At 37.5% G+C, this 23,240-nt stretch overlaps 3 protein-coding genes across 7 annotated transcripts; 2 read left to right on the forward strand and 1 right to left on the reverse strand.

Moving 5' to 3' along the window:
* The first annotated feature begins 1,064 nt into the window (after nt 1-1,064).
* On the forward strand, nt 1,065-15,891 carry arrb2a (arrestin, beta 2a). Of its 2 annotated transcripts, XM_053515878.1 has the most exons (16): nt 1,065-1,224; nt 1,770-1,800; nt 7,720-7,780; nt 7,868-7,912; nt 8,035-8,231; nt 8,769-8,828; nt 8,934-9,001; nt 9,184-9,319; nt 10,627-10,711; nt 10,810-10,882; nt 10,973-11,110; nt 11,199-11,282; nt 11,926-11,949; nt 12,166-12,242; nt 13,386-13,440; nt 13,548-15,891. In XM_053515878.1, exons 1-16 carry the CDS (start codon nt 1,202-1,204, stop codon nt 13,636-13,638), a joined length of 1,248 nt encoding a protein of 415 aa, XP_053371853.1. In that variant the 5' UTR covers nt 1,065-1,201; the 3' UTR covers nt 13,639-15,891. The 2 variants fall into 2 exon arrangements, with proteins under 2 accessions (XP_053371853.1, XP_053371854.1); XM_053515879.1 differs by lacking the exon at nt 11,926-11,949.
* Nucleotides 15,892-16,071: 180 nt separating this feature from the next.
* Nucleotides 16,072-19,812, reverse strand: si:ch1073-143l10.2 (uncharacterized protein LOC565165 homolog). Of its 4 annotated transcripts, XM_053515881.1 has the most exons (7): nt 19,733-19,812; nt 19,479-19,580; nt 19,306-19,378; nt 19,113-19,209; nt 18,156-18,229; nt 17,818-18,069; nt 16,072-16,161 (listed from the first exon to the last, which is right to left on the reverse strand). In XM_053515881.1, the coding sequence occupies exons 2-7, from the start codon at nt 19,564-19,566 to the stop codon at nt 16,080-16,082; spliced, it is 666 nt and encodes a 221-aa protein (XP_053371856.1). In that variant the 5' UTR covers nt 19,567-19,580; nt 19,733-19,812; the 3' UTR covers nt 16,072-16,079. The 4 variants fall into 4 exon arrangements, with proteins under 4 accessions (XP_053371856.1, XP_053371857.1, XP_053371855.1 ...); XM_053515882.1 differs by lacking the exon at nt 19,733-19,812 and having other exon boundaries at nt 19,306-19,366; nt 19,479-19,716; XM_053515880.1 differs by lacking the exon at nt 19,733-19,812 and having other exon boundaries at nt 19,479-19,716.
* Nucleotides 19,813-19,815: 3 nt separating this feature from the next.
* Nucleotides 19,816-23,184, forward strand: med11 (mediator complex subunit 11). Its single transcript, XM_053515884.1, has 4 exons — nt 19,816-19,938; nt 20,057-20,149; nt 22,381-22,511; nt 22,790-23,184. Exons 2-4 carry the CDS (start codon nt 20,080-20,082, stop codon nt 22,931-22,933), a joined length of 345 nt encoding a protein of 114 aa, XP_053371859.1. The 5' UTR covers nt 19,816-19,938; nt 20,057-20,079; the 3' UTR covers nt 22,934-23,184.
* The last annotated feature ends 56 nt before the right edge of the window (nt 23,185-23,240 follow it).

A 23,240-nucleotide genomic window follows, 5' to 3' on the forward strand; every position in this document is an offset into this window, starting at 1 on the left:
ACTGAGATGAAATTTTGTTATTGACCAAATAAATATTTTTCACTATAATGTGCAAATAAATTCTTAAAAAATTCTTTAAAAATGTAATTTTGTGGCGTTTTTTTCTTCTTATTTTGTCTTATTTTATGGTATACCTATGATGAAAATTACAGGCCTCTCTCATCATTTTATGTGGAGGAACTTGCACAATTGGTGGCTGACTAAATACTTTTTTGTCTTACTGTATATACAGTAATTTGTCTATAATTTCTTATACAATAAATTTGGTAGGGGATTTCATTGTTATTTATGTGACATTTGGGCTCGGAAAACATAAATCTTCAAAGCACAGAAAGCTTAGTATCAGTGAATTAATTAACAGTGAACATAATCTCTTTAGTAAAAAACGATCAAATTCTCAAAATTCATAAAAATTCATAAAAACGTTTACTATCTGAAAAACATTGTTTTGATGGTGTTTTATTTAGTGTTATGAGAAAGTCCAGGTTTTTTTTTTTTTTTTTTTCAAACCGTGAATTTAAAAACAACTGCAGAACAACAGCCTCACACCTGTAACAATGGAAGAGATATCATTAATTCACACAACTTCTATACTGCATATCCTGTACAGAGTTTTTTTTTTTTTTGGTGGGGGGGTCGCTGAGCCAGGACTTAAACCCTACACTCTAGAGAGTCTAACTAACCAAGTGCTAGTGTGCAAACATTTTAACATGAATAATTTGAAATAGTAATCATGAAAACAAAAGTAACAATAAAATTAAATCCTCAAAATATTCCCTCCTCTCTCTCTCTCTTTCTTACTTAAAAAAAAGAATAATAATTGTTGTGCTTCTGTAATTTTTAGACTTCACTTTTTAATTTCTAAGTAAGAATAATGTCAATATAAGAATATGTACTAATGTTAATGTATTACTATAGTTTGGTAGGAACTGTAAAAATTATGTCTACATTATTTCCACATGGGATGTTTGAGTATTTGTATGCTGCGATACAGTGAACGTTTTATTCTGAAAGAGCGCGTGGTGGCAGCGCTGAGTATGACGCCACTTCCGGTCGGAGCGCTGGCTCGGTGTCGCTGCTCTTCCTGCTGTGATGTAGCGCAGCTGAATTAACCGTACCGTTCGATGTGTTTGAATAAACTAAATAACACTTAACCTTTATTCATTCGTCCGGTTTGTGAAGGTCACATTCTCCCGGGATTATGGGGGACAAAGCGGGCACCCGGTGAGATTTTAACCCGCTTTTATTCCAAACAGGCTTTCTTCTTCTTCCTCTTCCTCCTCTTCATCTCGGCAGCAGCTACAATAACACGGACAGTGGCGGATAAACACTCAGCTCCCTGCACACACACACACACACACACAGAGCTAGCTCATTAATGTTAATCATAATGCCAGTCTAGAAACCTGAGGTGATGTGTGTATATATACCGTGTAAAAGTAAATATTGTATTTGTTACGTTGAAGATGTTTGTTTTCTAAACACTGAACAACAACAACAACAGTCGAGGCGTTAGTTCATTTAGTCTCGTCACAGCATCCTGGATGTACGTGTTAAAGCCGATAGTAAGCAATATACAGCCTGCTTACCTGTTAGACATGTTACTGAGCATCTCTACTGCTCTACTGTCACTTTGTTTACCCCTGAAGATTTATTAATTACCCCTGCAGCACGTCCCCACTGTTCATCATCACCCAGACTGTCTCTCTTAACCCTGGTGTAACCCTAAAATCTCTTCAATTCAGATTTTCTTTTTTTTTTTTCTCTAGGGTATTTAAGAAGTCCAGTCCAAACTGCAAGGTAAGTATAACCCAAGCTTTATACCAGGGGTACTGAGTCAAAAATTTAAAAAATTGTTCGTTCAATCAATAAAATTTCCTTCGAGACAATTTTCAAATTTTATGTGATTGCGTTAGGATTCAGATTGTAAGTCTATTAAAAAATATATATATAATTAAATAATATGCACTGTCAATTTTCAGTAACGGCATTAAACATAGGGACAATTTAAACCTTGATGGCCTGGTAATTTTTTTTTTTTTTTTTGTATGGATTATTTAGTATATTTTTAATATATATAATATTTTAAGCGGCACGTCGGTGTAGTGGTTAGCACTGTCGCCTTGCACCTCCAGGGTCCGGGTTTGATTCCAGGCTCGATGCTAGTCCAAAGACCTGCAGATTAGGCTTATTCAGTCAGGCAATTTGGGAACACCAATAAGTGTGTGTATGTGTGTGTGCCCTGCGATGGATTGGCACCCTGTCCATGGTGTACTACGCCTTATGCCATAAGTATCCTGGGATTGGCGCTAGTCCCCCCGCAACCTTATATATAGCAGTATAGATGATGAGTGAGATATAATATTTTACATGCCCTCACCTTGGATCGCTGCGAATATGTTTGCTCAAGCGACCTGCATTTTGTCACATAGTGGTGCATTGTATTACTGCTTTTTATTATCAAAACTATGTCGTATAAATGTCAAATTTATACGAATAAACGTATTGATCTGTCTATTTATATATTAAGATTTGGTCTTAATAGTTTACTTTCCTTTATGTGGAGTATTCCATGCTGTGTCGTACTTCTTCTTTGTTTTTTTTATCGGCGGTTAGAACCCAGTAGATTGGCTACAGTACCGCTAACTGTAGGTCTCATTCGGCCTCATCTTCCCGGCTTCTTAAAGCCGATTTTTCAGACCAGGTTCTTTAAAACATTTAGCGCATCCTTCTTTGATCGTGTCCTGACTTGTTCTGTGTCCCGAACCCTTCATCTGAATTTGTGGCCCTTTATTATTATACTTATTTTATTTTATTTTTTGGGGAAAATATGAACAATCATTTAGAAAGCATTTTATCGCGAATAGTAGTGAGGAGACACTGTTTATCATCACATAATTGTTTGAGCCCTTTACATGATAAACAGTGGTCGTCCAAACAGTGGTCACTGCACAGCTAATAGGGCTGTGCAGTAAATTGAATTTTACTTTCAATTACTTTGGAAAACAAGATAATTGAGACTGAAAGATTATTATGCTGTATTCCTCTTCACTGCAACGTTCTTTTTTAGTGTTATTAATCCAGTGCTTGTATTTGCTTTATAGAGGTGATCTTAATATTAAGCAAAATAACAGTGATTATGATTTTTTTTCACAATAAACTCTTTGACTATTTATACACATACACACAAACTACAGTCAGACTAGTAGTAGAAAACCTTTAATAGCCATATAATGAAAAAATGAGCTTATTAAAAGGATGTTTACCAATATTTATCACTTAAAAATAATAAATATTAAAAAAAATTACAAATAAATAAAAATGTAATTGGCAATATGTAAATTCATGAATATGCATATGTTACCTGCAGTAAATTGCAGGTAACATATGCAGTGAAATAATTGCACACATCCATATTGTGAATTATTTTATTTATTTTATTATTTTTTTGTGCGAATAGTTGTGCAGCACTAACATAAAAACCAATAAATCAGTAAAATAAAATAAAAAATGCAAATTCTGCCATGGTGTGTAAACTTATAGGCACAAGTGTACATGGAATGTGATGATAAGAGTAAAAATGTTGTATGTCCATAATTAATGATGTTTTCATGCTACACAGGGTCATAGTCTTTAATTTTACTTAGGCTAACCCAAGAACACAGATTTTTTATTTGTTTTAATATTATATTATTTGTGAAGTGAATCCTGGGTGCATGCTCTTTTGGATTACGTGTTTTAATGAATGAAACTGTGATTATTAATCATTTATAGTTTTGGGACATTTGCACAACATTTTTGTTAAAACCCAGAATTGATGTATTAAGACATTTGGGACAGCCTGTGTATAATCATTCTCTTACCAGCCATCTCTTTTATCTTTCTTAAAAAAAAAAAAAAAAACAGAAAGTGGTTTCATTCTGTAAAACAAAGCATTACAAAACACAGGTGTCCCATACATCTTAAATAAACAACCACTTACAGAAAGCTTTACCATATCAACAGTTCTGCTTGTCTTTATTCATTAAGTTGGCTTGAGAAAGCCAACTTACTGATATCCGACTTAAACTTATTATTATTATTATTCCGAGACTAAATTTGTAAACTCTATCTCCTCCTAGAGCTTTAACTCCACTAACTCCAAACTCGGCCCAGACCTTCAGACTGATCTCACGGGGTGTGCTATATCTTTTCTAACTGATCGGACTTACTAATTGCCCCGCAGGGGCAATTAACCGGCCCAAAAATCCCATTGACTTAACATTGAGACGAATTTTGACGGTTTGTTGCGCAGAGAGGGAATTTTGTAGAAACGTTAAATTAACCCTATTTGAAGATGTTTGCAGCCTTTGTCAAAAGATACCATGCACAAGGGTATAAGTTTTACCCCCGGGGCAAGAGAGGTCCCCAATTTGCCCCATTGACATATAATGGGGATTTTGGCGATGAACTAGTCCCGCACCATTTATCGTAGACCCATGAGTGAGGTGTCAAAGCGTGCAGAATATTCGGGAATATTTTTTATATGACTTTACTAAGGGGTGGGCGGTTAATTGCCCCCGCAGGGGGCAATTAACCGTCCCATTGACTTATAATGGGGATTTTAGCGAATTATAACTGGTCCCGCACCGTTCATCGTAAACCAACAAATGAGGTGTCAAACCGTGCGCCTTATTCGGGAATGGGGTGCCGTGACTCTCCTAAGGGGTGGGTGGTTAATTGCCCCCGCAGGGGGCAATTAACCACCCACAGACTTAACATTGAGACCAACATTGCCCGAGTCCCATGAGTGAGGTGTCAAACCGTGCGCCTTATTCGGGAATGGGGTGCCGTGACCTTTCTAAGGGGTGGGTGGTTAATTGCCCCCGCAGGGGGCAATTAACCACCCACAGACTTAACATTGAGACCAACGATGCCCGAGTCCCATAAGTGAGGTGTCAAACCGTGCGCCTTATTCGGGGTTCGGGTGCTGTGACTCTTCTAAGGGGTGGGTGGTTAATTGCCCCCGCAGGGGGCAATTAACCACCCACAGACTTAACATTGAGACCAACATTGACCGAATCCCATGAGTGAGGTGTCAAACCGTGCGCCCTATTCGGGGATCGGGTGCTGTGACTCTTCTAAGGGGTGGGTGGTTAATTGCCCCCGCAGGGGGCAATTAACCACCCACAGACTTAACGTTAAAACCAACTTTGACCGAGTCCCATGAGTGAGGTGTCAAACCGTGCGCCTTATTCGGGAATGGGGTGCTGTGACTTTTCTAAGGGGTGGGTGGTCAATTGCCCTCGCAGGGGGCAATTAACCCCCCACAGACTTAACATTGAGACTAACTTTGCCCGAGTGCCATGAGTGAGGTGTCAAACCGTGCGCCTTTTTCGGGAATGGTGTGCTATGACTTTTGGTAGGGATCCGTCGCACGGTTTTCCCGAAATTCCCAAATAACCACCCTATTTTCCCCTACTCATTTCAATGGGAAATGGCCCGAAAAAGGGTGAAAACATGGGTCACTTTGAAAGCTTACCGTTCGGCCATAATTTGTCGTAGAAACATCATTCAAAGTTTAAACGGGTCACAAGACTTTGGACTTTTACGGATTGGGTCCATGTTTTGATAACTTTCACGGTTGCTTCACGAGAGCAGTTTAAGTTTGATGAAAATTTAGATTTTTCACCACGCGTGCCACTGTCAACTGCCATATTCACAGAGTGTGAATCGGAGGGTGTCTTTACACTGTCACCACGTCAATATAATACACTCTACAGGCATGAGGATTCAATATGTCGTAGTCAGGAAGTTCCTGCCACTTACGGTGAAATAATTTTTGCGATCGGACCTACAGTTCTCGGTTGGGAAGCGTTTGTTTGAGAGCTTAATTATTACAGTTTGCGGTTCTCTGTGTCTGTCACAGAAGAGTGTGCGTGCGCATGCACGACCCATCCCCCACACCACCGACTTGCTAATGCCAATTAGACTCAATCAAACTTCTCTTCTATGTACTATTTCTAACCCATTCAAACTCATCTCTCTATCTATCTATCTATCTATCTATCTATCTATCTATCTGTAATCTGATTATTTCTATCTATCTATAGACTTCCCTTCTATGTATTTCTAACACATTTTAACTCATTCAAACTTATCTAACTTTTCTAATCTATCTATCATCTGACTATTTTAACTAATCTATCTATCTATCTATCCATCTATCTATCATCTATCTATCTATCTATCTATCTATCTATCTATCATCTGACTATTTCTATCTATCTATCTATCTATCTATCTATCTATCTATCTATCTGTAATCTGACTATTTTATCTATCTATAGACTCAATCATGAATCTATCTATCAATCTATATATCTGTAACTGTCTATCTGTCTGACACTATCTATCTATCTATCTATCTATCTATCTATCTATCTGTCTTTTAAAACTTTTAAACTTAAACTGTTTTAACTTTTTTAACTTCTTAAACTATTTTAAACTTTTCACACTTTTAAACTTTTATCTCCGGCTTTCTCAAGCCAACTTAAAGTTTGTCTAAACAAACTTTTGTATCTAGTTTATTATTAGTCTTTGCTTTTGTGGAGCGTCCGGCATTCCAGTGCCTGTGACTGAGTTGTTACCATAGAAACACTAAGGTGTTAGAACAAGTACTGCTGTTATTCAACACCTCCTGACCAATCAGATTTAAGTTATGCTTAGACATTCTGATGGGTCTCAAGTGTGTGTGTGTGTGTGTGTGTGTGTGTGTGTGTGTGTGTCCTTTTTCCATGTTTTGTATAAGCCAAGGCTTAAAGATACCATTTAGATTTTCTCCCCTTTGTGACCTCATATAAGAAAATACTCCTCCCCTGGCTTGTTGATCAGCTCTGCTGTTTTTTTTTTTTTGGGGGGGGGAGGGGTGTGGTTCAGCCATAGGTTATTTAAACCGACACTGAAACAGCGTATTCGAAGAGTAAACCCGAGGGAGCTGAAGGTGCAAAAGGGGATAAGTGTATTAGGGTATTTTAGCTGGAGCTTTAATAGACACAGTTCAGAGACCTATGGCTTTTATAAGGGAACTGGATTTTTCACAAATAAGATATTTAATGTCCGGTCAGTTCATCACTTGAGCTGTGATTTTTGATGTTGATGCTTTGCTGGAGATTTCCAATTTAAACCATTTATCTGATTGTTTATCGCCTCTGCCTTTTCCCTCTGTGTATGCTGGTGATTGGTCTGTGAATGAGTTATTTTAGACTCTGCCATCCTTTAGACAAAAAAGTTCATTTTCAACTCCTTTGACGACCAGCTCTCTTGTTTCAGATTTATTCTCACTTGCAGATGCTTGCGGTTCATTTTGTTGAATCTTGTTGAATTTTTCCTGTTTTTGCTTTACTGTATTAGCTTTTGTTCACGCAAACTAAATTATCCTTTATCTCCATTGAATGCCGTGTTTCTAGTGGTCATAGGGATTTTAACTGCTTTTTGTTCACTTCTGAAGTAAATTTTTATGCTTCTTATACTCGTGAGCAGTAGTGAAGTTTTAAACATGATGATAATACCAGCCAGTGGTGTATTATTGTTATCATTATTATTGTTATCATCATTATCATTATTATTATTATTATTGTTATTAGTAGTAGTAGTAATAATATTAGTAATAGTACTTGTTTTACAGTATACTTCTTCAATATCATATCCACTTTATTTTTGCTCTGCTGTCTATTTTAGATTACAGTATACTTGGGGAAAAGGGATTTTGTGGATCACTTAGATCAGGTGGATCCTGTAGGTGAGTGGACTCTACATTTGGACTTAAATTTGCACATTTATCTGTAAAATTCCACTTTGGTTTACTTTTTTTATTTGTATTTTTTAGATGGAGTCATACTGGTTGACCCTGAATATCTCAAAGACCGAAAAGGTAAAATAGCATATTAGATTGTGTTTACTTTCACAATAGAGTGATGCCTAAAATATGGGCTCCACTCTTAGGCTGATTTATTTATTCTTTTTAATTTAGAAATTTTTATTTTTCTCCCCTAGTATTCGTGACATTAACCTGTGCCTTCCGTTATGGACGGGAGGACCTGGACGTTCTCGGACTTTCCTTCAGGAAGGATCTGTACATATCCACGTTTCAAGCTTTCCCACCGATACCGGAGGAGCGCAAGCCCAACAGTCGTCTCCAGGAGAGACTCCTGAAGAAATTGGGCCAGCAAGCGCATCCTTTTCACTTTACTGTAAGGGAGAAGAATCTGAGAGTACTAGTAAAATTGCTTTTGTTTTGCATTCTTTTTTAATTTAATGCAACAATTTTTATTGCAAATTATATCACTGACAAAAAAAAAGAGTGTAAAGTAGAATCTTTTAATTATGTCCATGAATATTTGATTTTTAGTATTTGCTTTGTCCCATACTTAGCTTGAATGACAGTGCTGGTATGTTTGCGCAAAAACTAATGATCTATTTTAGTAGCAAATCTGTCAGTTTTTGTGAAAACCTGCTTCAGTAGAAGTGATTAGGCTTAAAGACTTATGCAGAGCAGTCTACACGATCAGTATGATGCATTTGCTTACATTTAGATAAATACCTAGAAGTAGTGCAGTCATGAACTTTAAATATTTTTGATCTTGAAAATACACGTTTGTTGGGTTAAACATTTAAATGTTTTTTTTTTTTAAATGTGAATTTGAAAAAAAGTCAGATTTTTAGTGTTGTGTCAACACACAACTGAATAAAAAACTAACAACACCTGTTAAAATGTTGATCTGTTTCAGATCCCACAAAATTTGCCATGTTCTGTTACTCTGCAGCCCGGTCCTGAGGACACTGGAAAGGTAATAAATGTTCACTTTTTGATGTAGTTTTCAGTTCTTCTTTGGCTTGATTGCTACAATGATTTTTTTTTTCTCCCATGCCACTTTGCTGTCTGTGCTGCACAGGCCTGTGGGGTAGATTACGAGATAAGAGCTTTCTGTGCCAGGTCTGTGGAGGAGAAGATTCATAAACGGTAAGCCAGTCGAGCTTTCAAGCTTCGTGACTCAGCACTTTATGTGCCTGCACAAATCAAATCATACAGGCTTGTAGGAGTATGACTGATTTATCAACAAATCCATTTAGTCTTATCTTGCACTAGTTGATTAAGTTTGTTTGTTTGTTCTTTATCCTTTGGTGTGTGTTTGAATGTTCCAGAAATTCTGTTCGTTTAGTGATTCGTAAAGTGCAGTACGCTCCTGAGAAGCCCGGTCCTCAGCCCATGGTGGAGACAACACGCAGCTTCCTGATGTCTGACCGCTCTCTGCACCTAGAGGCATCTCTAGATAAAGAGGTGACCACCATGCTGCCCTATTCAAGCAAAAGCCACTTGGTGGTTTCTTCATGCTATTGAATGCTCTGATGTAAAACAAAATCTTTTTTTTGTGTGCATGTTTATCTAATCTATGTATTTTGTTCACCAGCCTGTCAGAAAAGTTTGGCTTGACCCAGATATTATCATCACACCAGTTTAAACTGTTGCTAGATAAGAAGAGACAAAGATAAGGCAAATCTTAATGCTTTTGACTCAGTCATTCATGGCCCATATAGTGACTAGTGGAACAGTGTGGCCACAGGGAGCAGAGGTAAAGAAGGTGCAGGACTTAAAGTACTTAGGGTCAACAGTGACAGGCCAGGGGTAGCTCAGTGGTTAAGGCATCAGTTCGGAAGATCCCAGGTTCAAACCCCACAACCACCAAGTTGCCCTTGAGCAAGGCCCTTAACCCTCAACTGCTCAGATGTATAATGAGATAAAAATGTAAGTCGCTGTGCATAAGAGTGTCTGCCAAATGCCTAAATGTAAACAGTCCAGAATAATGGAGAGTGTGGAAAGGGGGTGAAGAGGCGTGTGCAGGCAGGTTTGTTGCATGATAAAAGCGTATCAGTGAGAATGAAAGGAGGGGTGTATAAGTCAGTGAACTTGTACACTGAAGAATAAGACAGGAGGCAAATTTTGAGGTAGGAGGTGTTCATGTTGTGTAGCTCAACAATTCTTCACTTGGAAGTTGAGAAAAACTTTTAAATGAAGATAAATGGGCTGACTGTTATGTCATTCTCATTCTCTTTTTTTTACAAAAGAACAACTTAGTGGGAAGATGACCAATGATATCTGTTCAGCAAGAAAAAAAACTTTAATAGTAGTGCTGCACAATTAATTACATGCAAGTCAAAATAGCAGTATGAACCTGTGCAATTATTTAATTGCAAATGGGTGCAATTTATTACAGGCAATGTATGCAGAGTCAGGAATTTATGTAGTGTTTATCAATAATTTAAATATATGTTTATTGTCTAATACTTTTGTAGTGATAACTAAATATTGGCATTCTCATAATAATCACTTGTTTAGTCATTTGTTGTTGGCCTAAATAAATGTTTTGTGTTTAGTTTTTTTGTTGTTTATATCAAATCATCACTTGTGTTGGTATAACTGGGTTCTCTTTCATTTTTTCTTTTTTCCCAATTTACTAATTAAAGGCCTTCTACCATAGCAGTATGAATGCACATAATACCTTTAATGTACATTTTTTTTATTTTATTATTATTATTATTAATAGTAATTTTTTTTAAAAAAAAATTCATTTTTACTCTCTTTTCCAGCTGTATTACCACGGGGAGCCTATCAGTGTGAACGTTCACGTCACCAACAACTCAACCAAGACCGTCAAACGAGTAAAAATATCAGGTAAGACATTTTCCATGTATATTCATCTGGATTTCTTTTTGTGCTGATTGTGTTGTAGCATTGTTACGATTATGAATCATTTCCCCGTCTTTCCTCAGTGCGGCAGTATGCTGACATCTGTCTGTTCAGCACAGCTCAGTACAAATGTCCAGTGGCTCAACTTGAGGCAGAGTGAGCAACAACTTTTATCACTTTATTTCCTCAGTAGAATACACTAGAACGATTGCCTTCGTGTTGTTGACTCGATTTCATCTTTTTTAGTGACCAGGTATCATCCAGCTCCACATTCTGTAAGGTGTACACTCTCACTCCTACCTTGAACAATAACCGAGAGAAGCGAGGGCTGGCTCTGGATGGCAAGCTCAAGCACGAAGATACCAACCTGGCCTCCAGCACCATGTTAGTAAGGAACATGCACCTGTGTTCATATTGTCTGTCAAACGGCCGAGCAGTCTAATTTCCTTGCTTTTTTCCCTACCTTGTGCAGTGTTAAAGATGGATGTAATAAGGAGGTTCTGGGCGTCCTGGTGTCGTACCGAGTCAAAGTGAAGCTGGTCGTCTCCCGTGGAGGGTGAGTCACGCGATTCTTAGGAACAAATCCTCTCTTTGCTATGCAGTTATACTGTAGCAGGGTGTATTTGTAGCCTGGCACTTATTCTCTCCATGGGGTTTCGCTGTTATTTGAACTATTACAATTCCTGCTTCAAATGGTTTCAATAAGGTACACTTAATAGAACTCTATGTTTGAGATAAGCACTTCACAGCTTTGATCTTTTGTAGCTCACAATGCATACACAGAGCGGTGTTCTCTCTGTATTGGACCACCATCATTTTCTCCCTGTGCTGCTGTTAGACTTAAATTACTATACATGAATACTAATGGTGGCTGAAAAGCAAGGCTTTAGAGGTTTTAATAGCCAATGTTCTGCTGTTGGAACATTTGTTTTGCTCAAGGGCAAACTTTAGATAATCATTTTATTGTTAAAATAAACTTTGAGATTATTATTATTATTATTATTAATTAATTAAACCTTTTAGACGTGAGGGCGTATGTTCCAGCAGCGGTATGGCTGCTGATGCTCTCCCTTAACCTTTTTGCTTTCATGAAGTCATTTGTGTTTTCACGTCATTCCGTTCTCTGCTGGTGTTTCATCTTTATTCTCTGTGTATCTGTTTCCCTCCATCTGTCTGTTAACCCTCCTGCGTTGCATCAGACTTTTAAGCAGCTTACTGGAGAGGTAAATATACACTGTGCATCACTGTGGCTTCTTGATTTGCCTGTCCAGGTTTGCAGTGAAGCTTGCTCTTTCTGCTACTCATCTGTTTTCTCTTGTTGTGAAATAACCGAATTACACCTATTGTATATGTGTATATATATTTTTTTATTTATATATATTTTTTTCACTAAAAACAAATTAGAAGCAGTATACCTGTCGTCTGCTTTCTTCCCACAGAGATGTCTCGGTTGAGCTGCCGTTTGTCTTAATGCATCCTAAACCCATAGATGTTCCCACTTCTCGGCCAGCCTCAGGTACCTGCTGTACTTCAGCACTGATTACACAGCATGCTTTCATTTCATGCAGCAGCTTCTCTGGGTTTATTCTTGAGAAAAGTGAATAGGGTTATTATATCCCGGTGTGCAATTATAGTCTTGTTCGAGAAAAAGGAAGTAGTTAAGCTGGTTAATGTTGGACAAGATGAATTTATGTAATATTGCAAAAACACATTTTTGCACAACAAGCACGTAAAGGATAAAAGTGATCGTTATCAAGTCCTTTTAAAAATGCCTGGTTAACCAGAGATTAATTAGGGCTGATTAGTTTGCCCCCTCCTGACAATTAATTTTTTTTTTTTTTATAAAATTATCTTTATACATTTATACATTTAAAGTGCATGGTTTGAAAAATCCAACCTCAACAAATCGTAGTCTCCTTAGTCTTAAATCATACATGTTGAACTTCTTAAATATTCATAAATCAACATTGTATAGTGTGGGGCTGACTGAATGTCTTGCATGAAAATACAATCATGTAGTGTACCAGTGTCAGCCATGTTCATTTTGATCTAAAGTGGTTTGTTCACAAAGAAGTTCAGAGTTACTATTTTTGGTAATTTTAACTTTAACATCCTGTGGTTTTAGGGCAAGAAAAAACTATTGGTAATAGAACAAGTGAAATCTTTGCTTCTGAGGTTATCTTATTTTTAATTTGTGTCCTTCAGAATTGTATAATCTTAAAGTGGGTCTCAATAATCAAATTATGTAATACGAAATACTGTCTTATATCAAAAGCTGAGTTACTTAACTTTCGAATCCTTTAAAGTACAGTGAAACCTTGGATTGCGGGTAAACCAATTTGCGAATGTTCCGCAAGATGAGCAAAGATTTTTAATACATTTTGACTTGAAAACTGAGCAAGTCTTGGTTTACGAATACTGAGTATTGTGTATTACGTGCGCTTCTTGTGAGCGTTTTGGTATATGAGCTTGCTTTCGGAACGAATTATGCTCGTAATCCAAGGTTCCACTGTATATATTGAAGAATATACAGTGGGGAGAATATTAAAATTAAAGTTAACCAGAACTTAACAAGGGGAGAATTAACAACTACTCTGTATTTCTAATTCATTGCAGTGTCATAAATAATATTCATATGTATGTATATTTTTGAAACCAGCTGTGCCAGAGGCAGACCCTCCAATCGACACCAATCTCATAGAGTTTGACACAAAGTAAGTTTCTAATTATTATTGTAGTTTTTTTCTTCAAGTATGTGATTTTTTTTTTTTTTTTTTTTTTAACCAATCCAGAATGTCCTTTTGTTTTTCCCTTCCAACAGTAGTTTCACCCAGGACGATGACTTGGTGTTTGAAGATTTTGCCCGTCTGCGGTTAAAAGGAACCACTGATGATAAGGATGAGGACTGCTGAGCCTTTTTTCCTCCATCTTATTTTTTCCCCACTCAGCCCAGAAACTTACAGCATGAAGAAAAAAAATCACCCAACTAATTTACTCATAATGAACAATCTTTCTTAACGAATCTCCTTCCTGGTCGTCCTATCCTTCTTTTGATAAAGCAGTGTTTTGACAAACGTTTTTCCGAATAAGTTTAAGGAAAGGTGCTGTAACTTAAAGAGCATTGAACAAAGGAAAAGAAAATGAACCTCCTTTTCTTATGAATAAATAATGATCCCTTTTGCCAAGCGTCGATGTAGGAAACCTAGATACTGCATTAGCCACTGTATCCAACTACTCAGATACGTCATCGATTAAGTAAGAGAGATGCAGGTCTACGTTCATTCGTACCAAATTAGCTTCATTAAAGAGACACATTTCCAAACTTTGCAGGTAATTAGAAGATACCTGCACTGCCGATAATTTGATTAAGCGTAACTGCTTAGAAATGTAGGCAAAGCAGTTGGACGTCTCCTGATAAGCATTTGGGGAGAAATTATCATGATGCATGAGAAGACTGGTCAATCTTGTGCAAGCTTAAAACACAAAATATAAGCCTCATGTATACATGGCTTTACAAACACCACATTCAATACAGAACAGCAGATAGCATTGCTATCTCTCAGCCTTATCTGTGCAGAGTTTTGCATGTTCTGCCTGTATCTGCATAAGTTTCCTTTCGCTTATGATATGCTTTAGCAGACTGGTGTCAGAACACGAGCAGAGTAACACTGTGTTGGAAGATAACAAACAGGTGCAGTAATTGATTAAAGTCCAATACACTTTTTAGTGTCACAAAATAAAAACACAAATATAAGCCTCATGTATACATGACTTTACAAACACCATATTCAATACAGAACAGCAGATAGCATTAAGTGTTCAATTAAGTTCAATTAAGTGAATATCATCTCATGGTCAGTTAGCAGTTCGTTCTGTGTGTGGGCTGAACAAAATCTGGTGTTTGCACCAGGTTCTGTAAACAGAAAACAAGGCAGGTGGCACAGACCACTGCCACCCAACATTATTCCAGCCAATTAACAACATTGGAGGATAAATATATATATATATATATATATATATATATATATATACTCAATTACAGGAATGTAGAAATGAGAGATGGGGGAATGGGGGCATTGGGAGTGAGAGCAGCAAATTGTTAGTATCGCTTCTGAGGCGATACTCCAGTATCAGATTTTTTCTGTAATATTCACAAGCTATGAAGGTAATGTCATGATAAACAGCCTACTTAAGTAAATGGAATTTATTCCAACTAGAAATTTTACTGCTAAACTCACTATATAGATCTGTACTTGCACTACCAGTCATTACAATTAGAGAATTAATGAGGCAGAGGTGGAGAAGCCCTCACCCATTAAACAGTTATAAACCGTGAGCCCACCTCATCAGCACCCGTGGCTCTCTCGCCAAGCCCGGCACACGTTCACAAATTTGTTAAATCTAAATCCGCATTCTCTTGATTAGAGGGGTCACTGATTCTTGTATCTAGATACTCTGTAGATTTTAGAGTTGTGTCTGTTTATCCTAATGTGGCATCTAGGTGTCCTACATTGTGCCAACCTTTTGAGGTTAAATACAAAAAAAGATGGATTTTGGAAAGGAAATCCAAATTGTGAGAATTTCTGTTTTGTTGTGCTGTGATATCTTGAAGTTGATTTTGAAACGCCTTTTTAGCTTAATTTCTACAACGTGTTTTGACATTAGTAAATGCGTATTAATATTCTTAATTATGAGTTATCACACAAACACGAGTATTGGGAATTGGAGGGGAAGCATTGTTATGCACAACCTCTGCATCATGTGTCACGAAGAGCTCATTAGCTAACAGTTAAGCAGTTTAAACATGATTAATACTAATGGGATGTCTGTTTGTGTTGTTCATGGCATAATGTGTCCAACCCTCAGGTACACTGGCTCATTCCTTCTTCATTCACAGAGATGTGACAGAACCGGTGCTGGTAGGGAGTGTGCTTGAGTCGAGCACGTCAGAAGGGCGTTTACGTTTACCATACAGCACCTTCATGTGTAGATAAACATGCTACTTTTGGTAAAAAAAAAAGTCATGATGTCTCAGATGGGAAAAGAAAAATTACCTTCATGTTAAAACAACTTTAATAACTGTGACATGCCATTGTTTTCCATTTCCTTTTTTTATTTTATTTCAGAATTTATTTAATTTTTTTAATAAAATATAAAATGCCAAAGTGTTTCATTCACTCACTGAAAGTCCCTGAATGAATGTGTGTTTTTTTATATACATTATTTAAAAAATACATATTTGATACAGTTAAGCATTAAAGTGCAATTGTTAGTAAACTGAATTAAAGGCAAGTCACTGAAGTATTTGGTCATGGTTGGTGGCTGGTTCATCAGTTGAATCTCTCTGAAGAACTTAACTGTTAGTAGTTGGCAGTGTTTGCCGACGACGTCCGGAATGTAGACGCCTGTTCAGTCGACGAGCATAACTGTTCCACCTACCGGAGAGAAAGAAAACATGTTGAGCATCCTCAACGTACTGTACACTCAAAGTCACATTTTTCTTTGGATAATCTTTCGCTTTGATTATGCGAAATCAAGTTACAGTCATTTTATTGTATTGCTTGGAGAGTCTAAACCCTTCATAAAGTCTTCTTCAGCACATCCAAAAGACTTGAAATTTCATGTGTGAAAATGATTTCTCGTGCTCCTAAAACAACTCTTCCATGATTTTAGTCCTAGAATATGCTTTTGCCATTCAGGTCATCAGCTGATTTCATTATATTGCCACTGAGCGTTGGCCCTGACCAACTGAAGAAACTCCAGATCCAAACAGTGTCTCTTGGTACTATGGACACTATGCATGATGGGTGCATCACTTCATCTGCTTCCCTTCTTACCCTGATGCACACACTGCTCTGAAATGAGGTCAGTTTGAACGTATCAGTCCACATGATCACCTTCTATTGCTCCAAAGTCCAATCTTTATTCCCTCTAGCAAATTCAAGCCTTTTTTTCTGATTAGTCAGACTAACAAGTGCTTTTTTACCCCTTAGGCTTACACAGCTGTTTAGTCCCAATGGTTTCATATCAAACTACATGCTTTTACTTTCACTATTAAACAATTTAGATTTCTTCTGTAAATTTATAAGTACAACTTCAAATGTTTAAGTGATCTCCAATCAAAACACATTATACATTTTTTCAATGCATCAGTTAGGGTTGAAAGAATTGATGCTGGCTGAAACATGTTCATCACTGCAGTAATTATCAAGACTCATTATTGACTCAAGACTGATTATTTGCTTATTTAAATCCAAACAGTGACTTGGATGCCAGGCAGAGTATTTTTTTTTTATTTAGATGTCACCATTTTATTTTTTTTAGCAAATAAAGTCAGTGACCGTGTTAATATATATATATTTTTTTACAAGAAATCACAGATTATTTTAATGCACTTATTCTAAATTTTATCATTATTATGTTTACCATTAAAGCTTATTTACAGCTCTATCTTGCATAGCAGGTCCCCTAAAATTATAACAGGACAACTGACTTGTAGATGTTCCACAATATATGTAGTAAAAAAAAATAATATTTGCAATCAGTTGAAAACTGCTGTGGAATAAAAGAAGTAAAACACTTCAGGGTATGCTATTATTGAAACATTAAATATAATCAGCTTGGGTGTGGTCAACATGTCACCTTTAATTGATTATTTTCCTATAGACTAGTTAAAGTAGAAAAATTTGTGGCATTTTAAGGGCAGTGGTGGCTTAGAGGGTTAAGGCACTGAGTAACTGATTAGAAGGTTGGTGGTTCGAGCCCAAGCTCCACCAGATTGCCATCGTTGGGCCCTTGAGCAAGGCCCTTAACCCCATCTGTGATGTATGAACAAATAATTTTCAAATAATGGCTTAACTTAAATAATGCTTGGTTTTTAAAGACTTGATTTCTCTAGCATGGTTTATGTGCAATATGACCTTCCCACATTTGTGTTGGTCCAAAACTAGTTAGTAATTAGTTGGCTAATTATGCCTAATTAAGTCTCACTGCCGACCAAAGATTCTTTATGACCTGGACTGTGAGGAATCTCTTCTTACCTACTATAGGATGTATTAAACTTAGGATTCTGAGTAGAATGATCAAAATACCTCTCCAATGCAGCATTGTGTGTATTAATTCGCTCTGCCTCTTCTCTTTTCTCCTCCAACCAGCGTTCCAGTAGCTCCTCTTTCTCCTGACGTGCGAGTGCCAGTTCCTCCCTCAGTGTCCTCTGCTCCAATTGCAACGTGGCCAACGCCTTTGACTGACACTCCAATTTATACTCGTATTCGGACAGATCATTTTTGAGACAGCACGCTCCTCTGGCCATGAGCACAGCTTCGTTGCGGTAGCGGCTTACTCTAAAACACAAAGATGCACTATTTAACATACCGAAAATACCCAGTGTGTATGATTTTAAAAAAACTGTAACAGAAAGCTTACTTACTGTGAGTTACAGTACTGCAGCTCTGCTTCCTTCAGGTAGAGATCACTAGTCAGGTCTAAGACTTTCTGAACAAGCTAGAGAAGAAATAGTATTTGCAACTAGCAAACAAAGCCATCAACAATCTCTTTTACTTCTATTTGTTTTCCCCGTGCCTAACGACCCACTGCATTGTCATATCCAACTCTATAGGTTTGCTTTTATCTTTCAGTCCAAACTCCACAGTACTGAATACTGAATGCCAGAATAGCATTTTCAGACAATTTAAAATATTTTAAACTAGTAATTTTTTTCTTCCCTTTCCTAAAAATGTTCTTTATTCGTGTATAGATGATAAGTGAGTGAACCACAGGCGTTTCATCAGCGGAATATCATAATAGATTTTTAAATGAATAATTTGAACGTGCAAAAATTCCTCTTGAATCCTTCTTCACGTAAAACATGGCTAACCATAATATGTCCTACCATCTTGGGATTAATGACACATTCAAACAACACACGACAACATCTACACAACTGGCAGCATTTCGCATACTGTCTTCTGTATCTAGGAGACCAGTGGTTTCGCAGCTCCGGTGCTGAAGACCACCTGGCCTGCACATTTTAGTGCTCATCCAGCTCCCAGCACACCTGATTTCACTAATCAACTAATTTATAGCCTTTTCTTAAATAACATGGATGTGCTAAAGCAGGAAAAACACTAAAATGCAGGCAATGGTTTTCCAGGAATAAAGGTTGAAACCCACGATAGTGGACAACATTTGCTATGATCAAAGTAGCATTTCAGGCATGTCAAAAACGATCAGATGCATTTTTGTATTCAAACTGTATAATTGTATATCACTCATGCCCAGAATACAAACCGAGTATGGATTCTAGAAACAGCTTCTCCTTCATCTACTAAAACAGCATAAAGCTTCGATATAAAAAAAAATAAAACACCTTTTTGTAGAAATATACCTTTTTTCTGACTTGCTCTTCTTCTTTGAGCTGCAGATAGAGTTGTGGTGAGTTTTTTTCCTCAACTGGACATTGCAATACTCCATTTGTATTTGCACTGCAGGATAAGACATAAAATATCAGAAACCTTTCAACACTACGTGCAAATATCTTAATAATAATAATAATAATAATAATGTTTGTTCAGCCTTACCTTTGAGTTCTGTCTCGCTCCAAATCCTCCCATGCACCCAGGCGTAGATCCAACATTTCTTCTAATCTAGAGACTATGCAGTTTTCATTTCTTTCATTCAGAATGTATCATTTGTTCCAAAGAAAGCACTTCACTAAAATAAAGACAAAAACTTCATTTACATGCATACTGACCTTTACTGAAGAGTCCAGAGAAGGGGTCTTTCTGTATGCAGTCTCTGTGGATCAGTGCTGCTCGCACGTGACTTTTCCATGCCTCCATAATCCTGCTTCACACTGATATTATAAGAGGAAATGTGAACTGAATCTTTCTTTTGCTTTTTCTGCAGTAAACAGACATGTACGTGGTGTATTTTCCTGTAAACATCCAGCCATAAATCGGGTTCAAAGATCACACACACACACACAGCTCAAACCATCCTTACTACCTTTCTCTCTCTCTCTCTCTCCCCCAATGGATTAAACGCTGCTCAGGATTCGCGTTTTGTTTTAGCTGAAGTTTGTCCTTCTCGGCTTGCCGTCGCTCAAGGGATGCTTTGTGTTTGTTAGCTTGGATTATTTTCTTTTTGTATTTAAATTACTTGTTAGTCGTTTCGGCCAAATCTAATTAATTTCACCTCGCCTCAGAGTAAAAGTACGTCAGTTTTATTTATTTTTTAATTTCGCGTCACGTGACGCGTGGTTTAACGGAATCCAACGCGTTTAACGCGTTTTTTTTTTTTTTTTTGCTAATCATGTGTGTTCTGCTGCAGATGCGAGACTAGCGAGCGGCAACATGGCCAATGACAGGTTACGGGCTCTGGAGGATGTGGAGAAGGAGATCGCTGTAGTTCTTCAGTGTGCAGGTTTCTGTCTCAGTTAAACTATATATATATAAATTATAATGATGATGTATTATTTCCGGAAATTGGAGCTAGCTAGAAGCTTCTAGAAGGAGTGATTCCTACACAGATCAGTACTTTTCATACCACAGTAGGGTTGGATTATCTATGCTGATTGGTCAGGTGTTGATGATGATGATTATTATTATTATTATTATTCCAACATCACCCCTGATCTCGTTACAATAACTTCTGTTAATGGGGTGTGATGTACACTAACTATATGGATAAAGAGCTATTTGGCTAAACGTGTTAATTATTGAATTCGGGCCCCTCATCCACAGTGAAGGGCAATCTTAATGCTTTCATCATACCAAGACATCTTGAAAAAAGGTTATGCTTACATCGTTTAAACTTTCCCCAGTTTAAGGAATGCCCTTTTCTATTCCAACATGACTCTACCCCAGTGCACAAAGCAAGGACTATAAAGACATGGTTCGATGAGTTCAGTGTGAAAGAACTTGACTGGCCCACACAAAGCCCCAGTTTAAGCACCAACCCCATAGAGCACCTTTGGGACTAACTGAAACGAAGATTGCAAGCCAGGCCTTCTTGTCCAACACCAGTGCCTGACCTCTTAAGTGCTCCACAGAATGAATGGACACGATTTCCTACAGAAACACTTGTGGGAAAAATCTGGTGGACAGCCTTCCAAGAAAAGTGGAAGATTTTATACGTAGCTGTAAAGCGGACTAACTCTATAATAAAGTACATGTATGTGGGTACAATGTGCTTGTTTGACCAAATACTTTTGTCCATGTAGTATCAGGAAGCAGTCAGTCCACCAAACTGTGATGGCTGTGATTGGGTCAGAGCATCTCCAACATAGCAGGTCAATATAGTGTGTTACCAGTATGCAGTGATTAGTACCAACCAAAAGTGGTCAAAGGAAGGAGAATCAGTAAAGCACTGGCAGGTTTATAATTGCCCCAAGGAAAATTGCTGAAAAAGGTAATGCTGGTTATCTTAGAAACGTGTCAGAACACTCAAGAAACCACAATGCGCACATAAACATCGATACTGGACCAAGGAGCAATAGAAGAAAGTGGCCTGGACTGATGGTCTGATAAATCACACTTTCTTTTACACCATGTGGACTGCTGGAACTGCAGCACTTCCTTGGTGAAAAGATGGACTATGCAAAGAAAGCAACCAGGCAGAGGCATTGTGATTCTGTGGGTGATGTTCTGCTGGGAAGCCTTGAGTTCTGGTGTTCAAGTTGATCTTGCCAATTTATGAATGACAGTAATTCTAATCTGCTTGTCTTTGGACTGTGTAAGGAAACCAGAGTACCTGGTGGAAACCCACCAGGGTTAGAGCATGCAAACTCCATGCACACAGACCCAAGATGGGAATTAAACCTGAACCCTGGAGGTGCAAGGCAACATTGCTAACCATTATGCCACCGTGCCTCCATACAATCCTTAGAGGCAACAATATTTCCTTTTGTCAGTGGTCTGTTTCAGCAGGATGGTGAACCCTGCCACCCTGCAAGAAATGACAAACAATTCATAGTGTTCATTTTGTGTTCCTCTCAAATCGCCAGATCTGAGTTGAATAAGTATCCGTGGGTTGTGCTAGACAAACAAGTTTGATCCACAGAGATTCAACCTCACAGCTTACAGGACTTAAAGGACCTGCTGTTCACGTCTTGGTGCTAGATACCACAGCACAATTCTTGTGGGGTCCATGTCTCGAAGGGTCTAAGCTGTTAATGGGGATTATAATAATGTTTTCATATATTCTTAAATAGCTTTTTGGCAAAATCATAAAAGATAAAATCTGATTCCATCAGTATGCCAAACTGCTGCGCTGTACTACTTTAACCGTTATAATTGTTCATGGGCTTTGATCTATGTACAGTTTGTAATTTATTTTTTAACTTTATTGTCTCTTTTAATTCACCACAGCAATATTTAGAAATGTACGATTCACAAACTTTGTTTAAACAGTAATATATTACTCATTTACACTATTTTTTGTGATACTAAAATGTCAGATAGTTACACAAATTTTCCTATATGTAATATATCAGAAAATATCAGCTGTGTTTTTGGTTTTGAGTAACATAAAATCAGTAAAAAAAAATGTCAACATGGTGGTTTCACAGTCTGTAGGAAAACATTTACTGTATGAATTTACAGGTTACAGGTTCAATCACACAGTTGCTTTTTTTTCTCTCTCTTTTTTTTTAGGAACCATAGTGCTGGAGTTGTCCAAGGAGAAGCATAATGCAAGTTTATTAGATCGGCAGCTCAACCAGTTTCAAACCTCTATTAACAGGATTGAGAGTGAGCTCAGCTCCCAGATCCGCTATCTCACACAGGTGATCTTATCCATTTTGATGTTTCTAATCATGCAAGTTATATATATGAATTGTGAATTTTATATTCTTTTGCAGAATTAAAACCAAGGCATATAAAGATTTAACATTTGTGAAATATTTCTAAAGTATTTCTTTTATGGAAGTAAATGGTGAAGGACTTGCATGCTACAAAGGAATTTAGCACATCAGAATTTTGCACATCTTTGTGACTTTAGAAGAGTAATTTCAAGTTGTATGAGAAACGAGTGTGTGCGTTCTCATTTTCCATTCGAGTAAAGGTGGCGACCGGTCAGCCTCATGAAGGGTCAACGTACTCGGCCCGAAAGGACTGCCAGATGGCCCTGAACCGTGCGGAGTATGCCCGTGTCAAACTGGGAGAGCTAAGACGAACCTGCGAGATGATGCTTGACCCACAGACATGATCCACCGGATGTACTGTTTTATTGGAAATGTAGAAGTATAACATCTAGATGTTAAAGACTTAACGGAGGCTTCATAAGAAATCTCACTTTAAGTACATATCTACCTACAGACCGTCAAAGGAAAACTTGTATGAATTTGTACTGCTATGAGGTTAGAGGTTTTCTAGATGATGCTACAACCCCTCAAATACTTACTTTTTTAAGTGACATCTTACTGTTTTGTAACAAATAAAAAAATGTTTGTAGTGTAACAGTAAGCATTTTATTTCCACTTCATGTTATTTTGGGTAATGTAACACTTTCATCA

Source organism: Clarias gariepinus, chromosome 17 (assembly GCF_024256425.1).
Source record: "Clarias gariepinus isolate MV-2021 ecotype Netherlands chromosome 17, CGAR_prim_01v2, whole genome shotgun sequence".
In the NCBI taxonomy this organism is placed as follows: Eukaryota; Metazoa; Chordata; class Actinopteri; order Siluriformes; family Clariidae; genus Clarias; species Clarias gariepinus.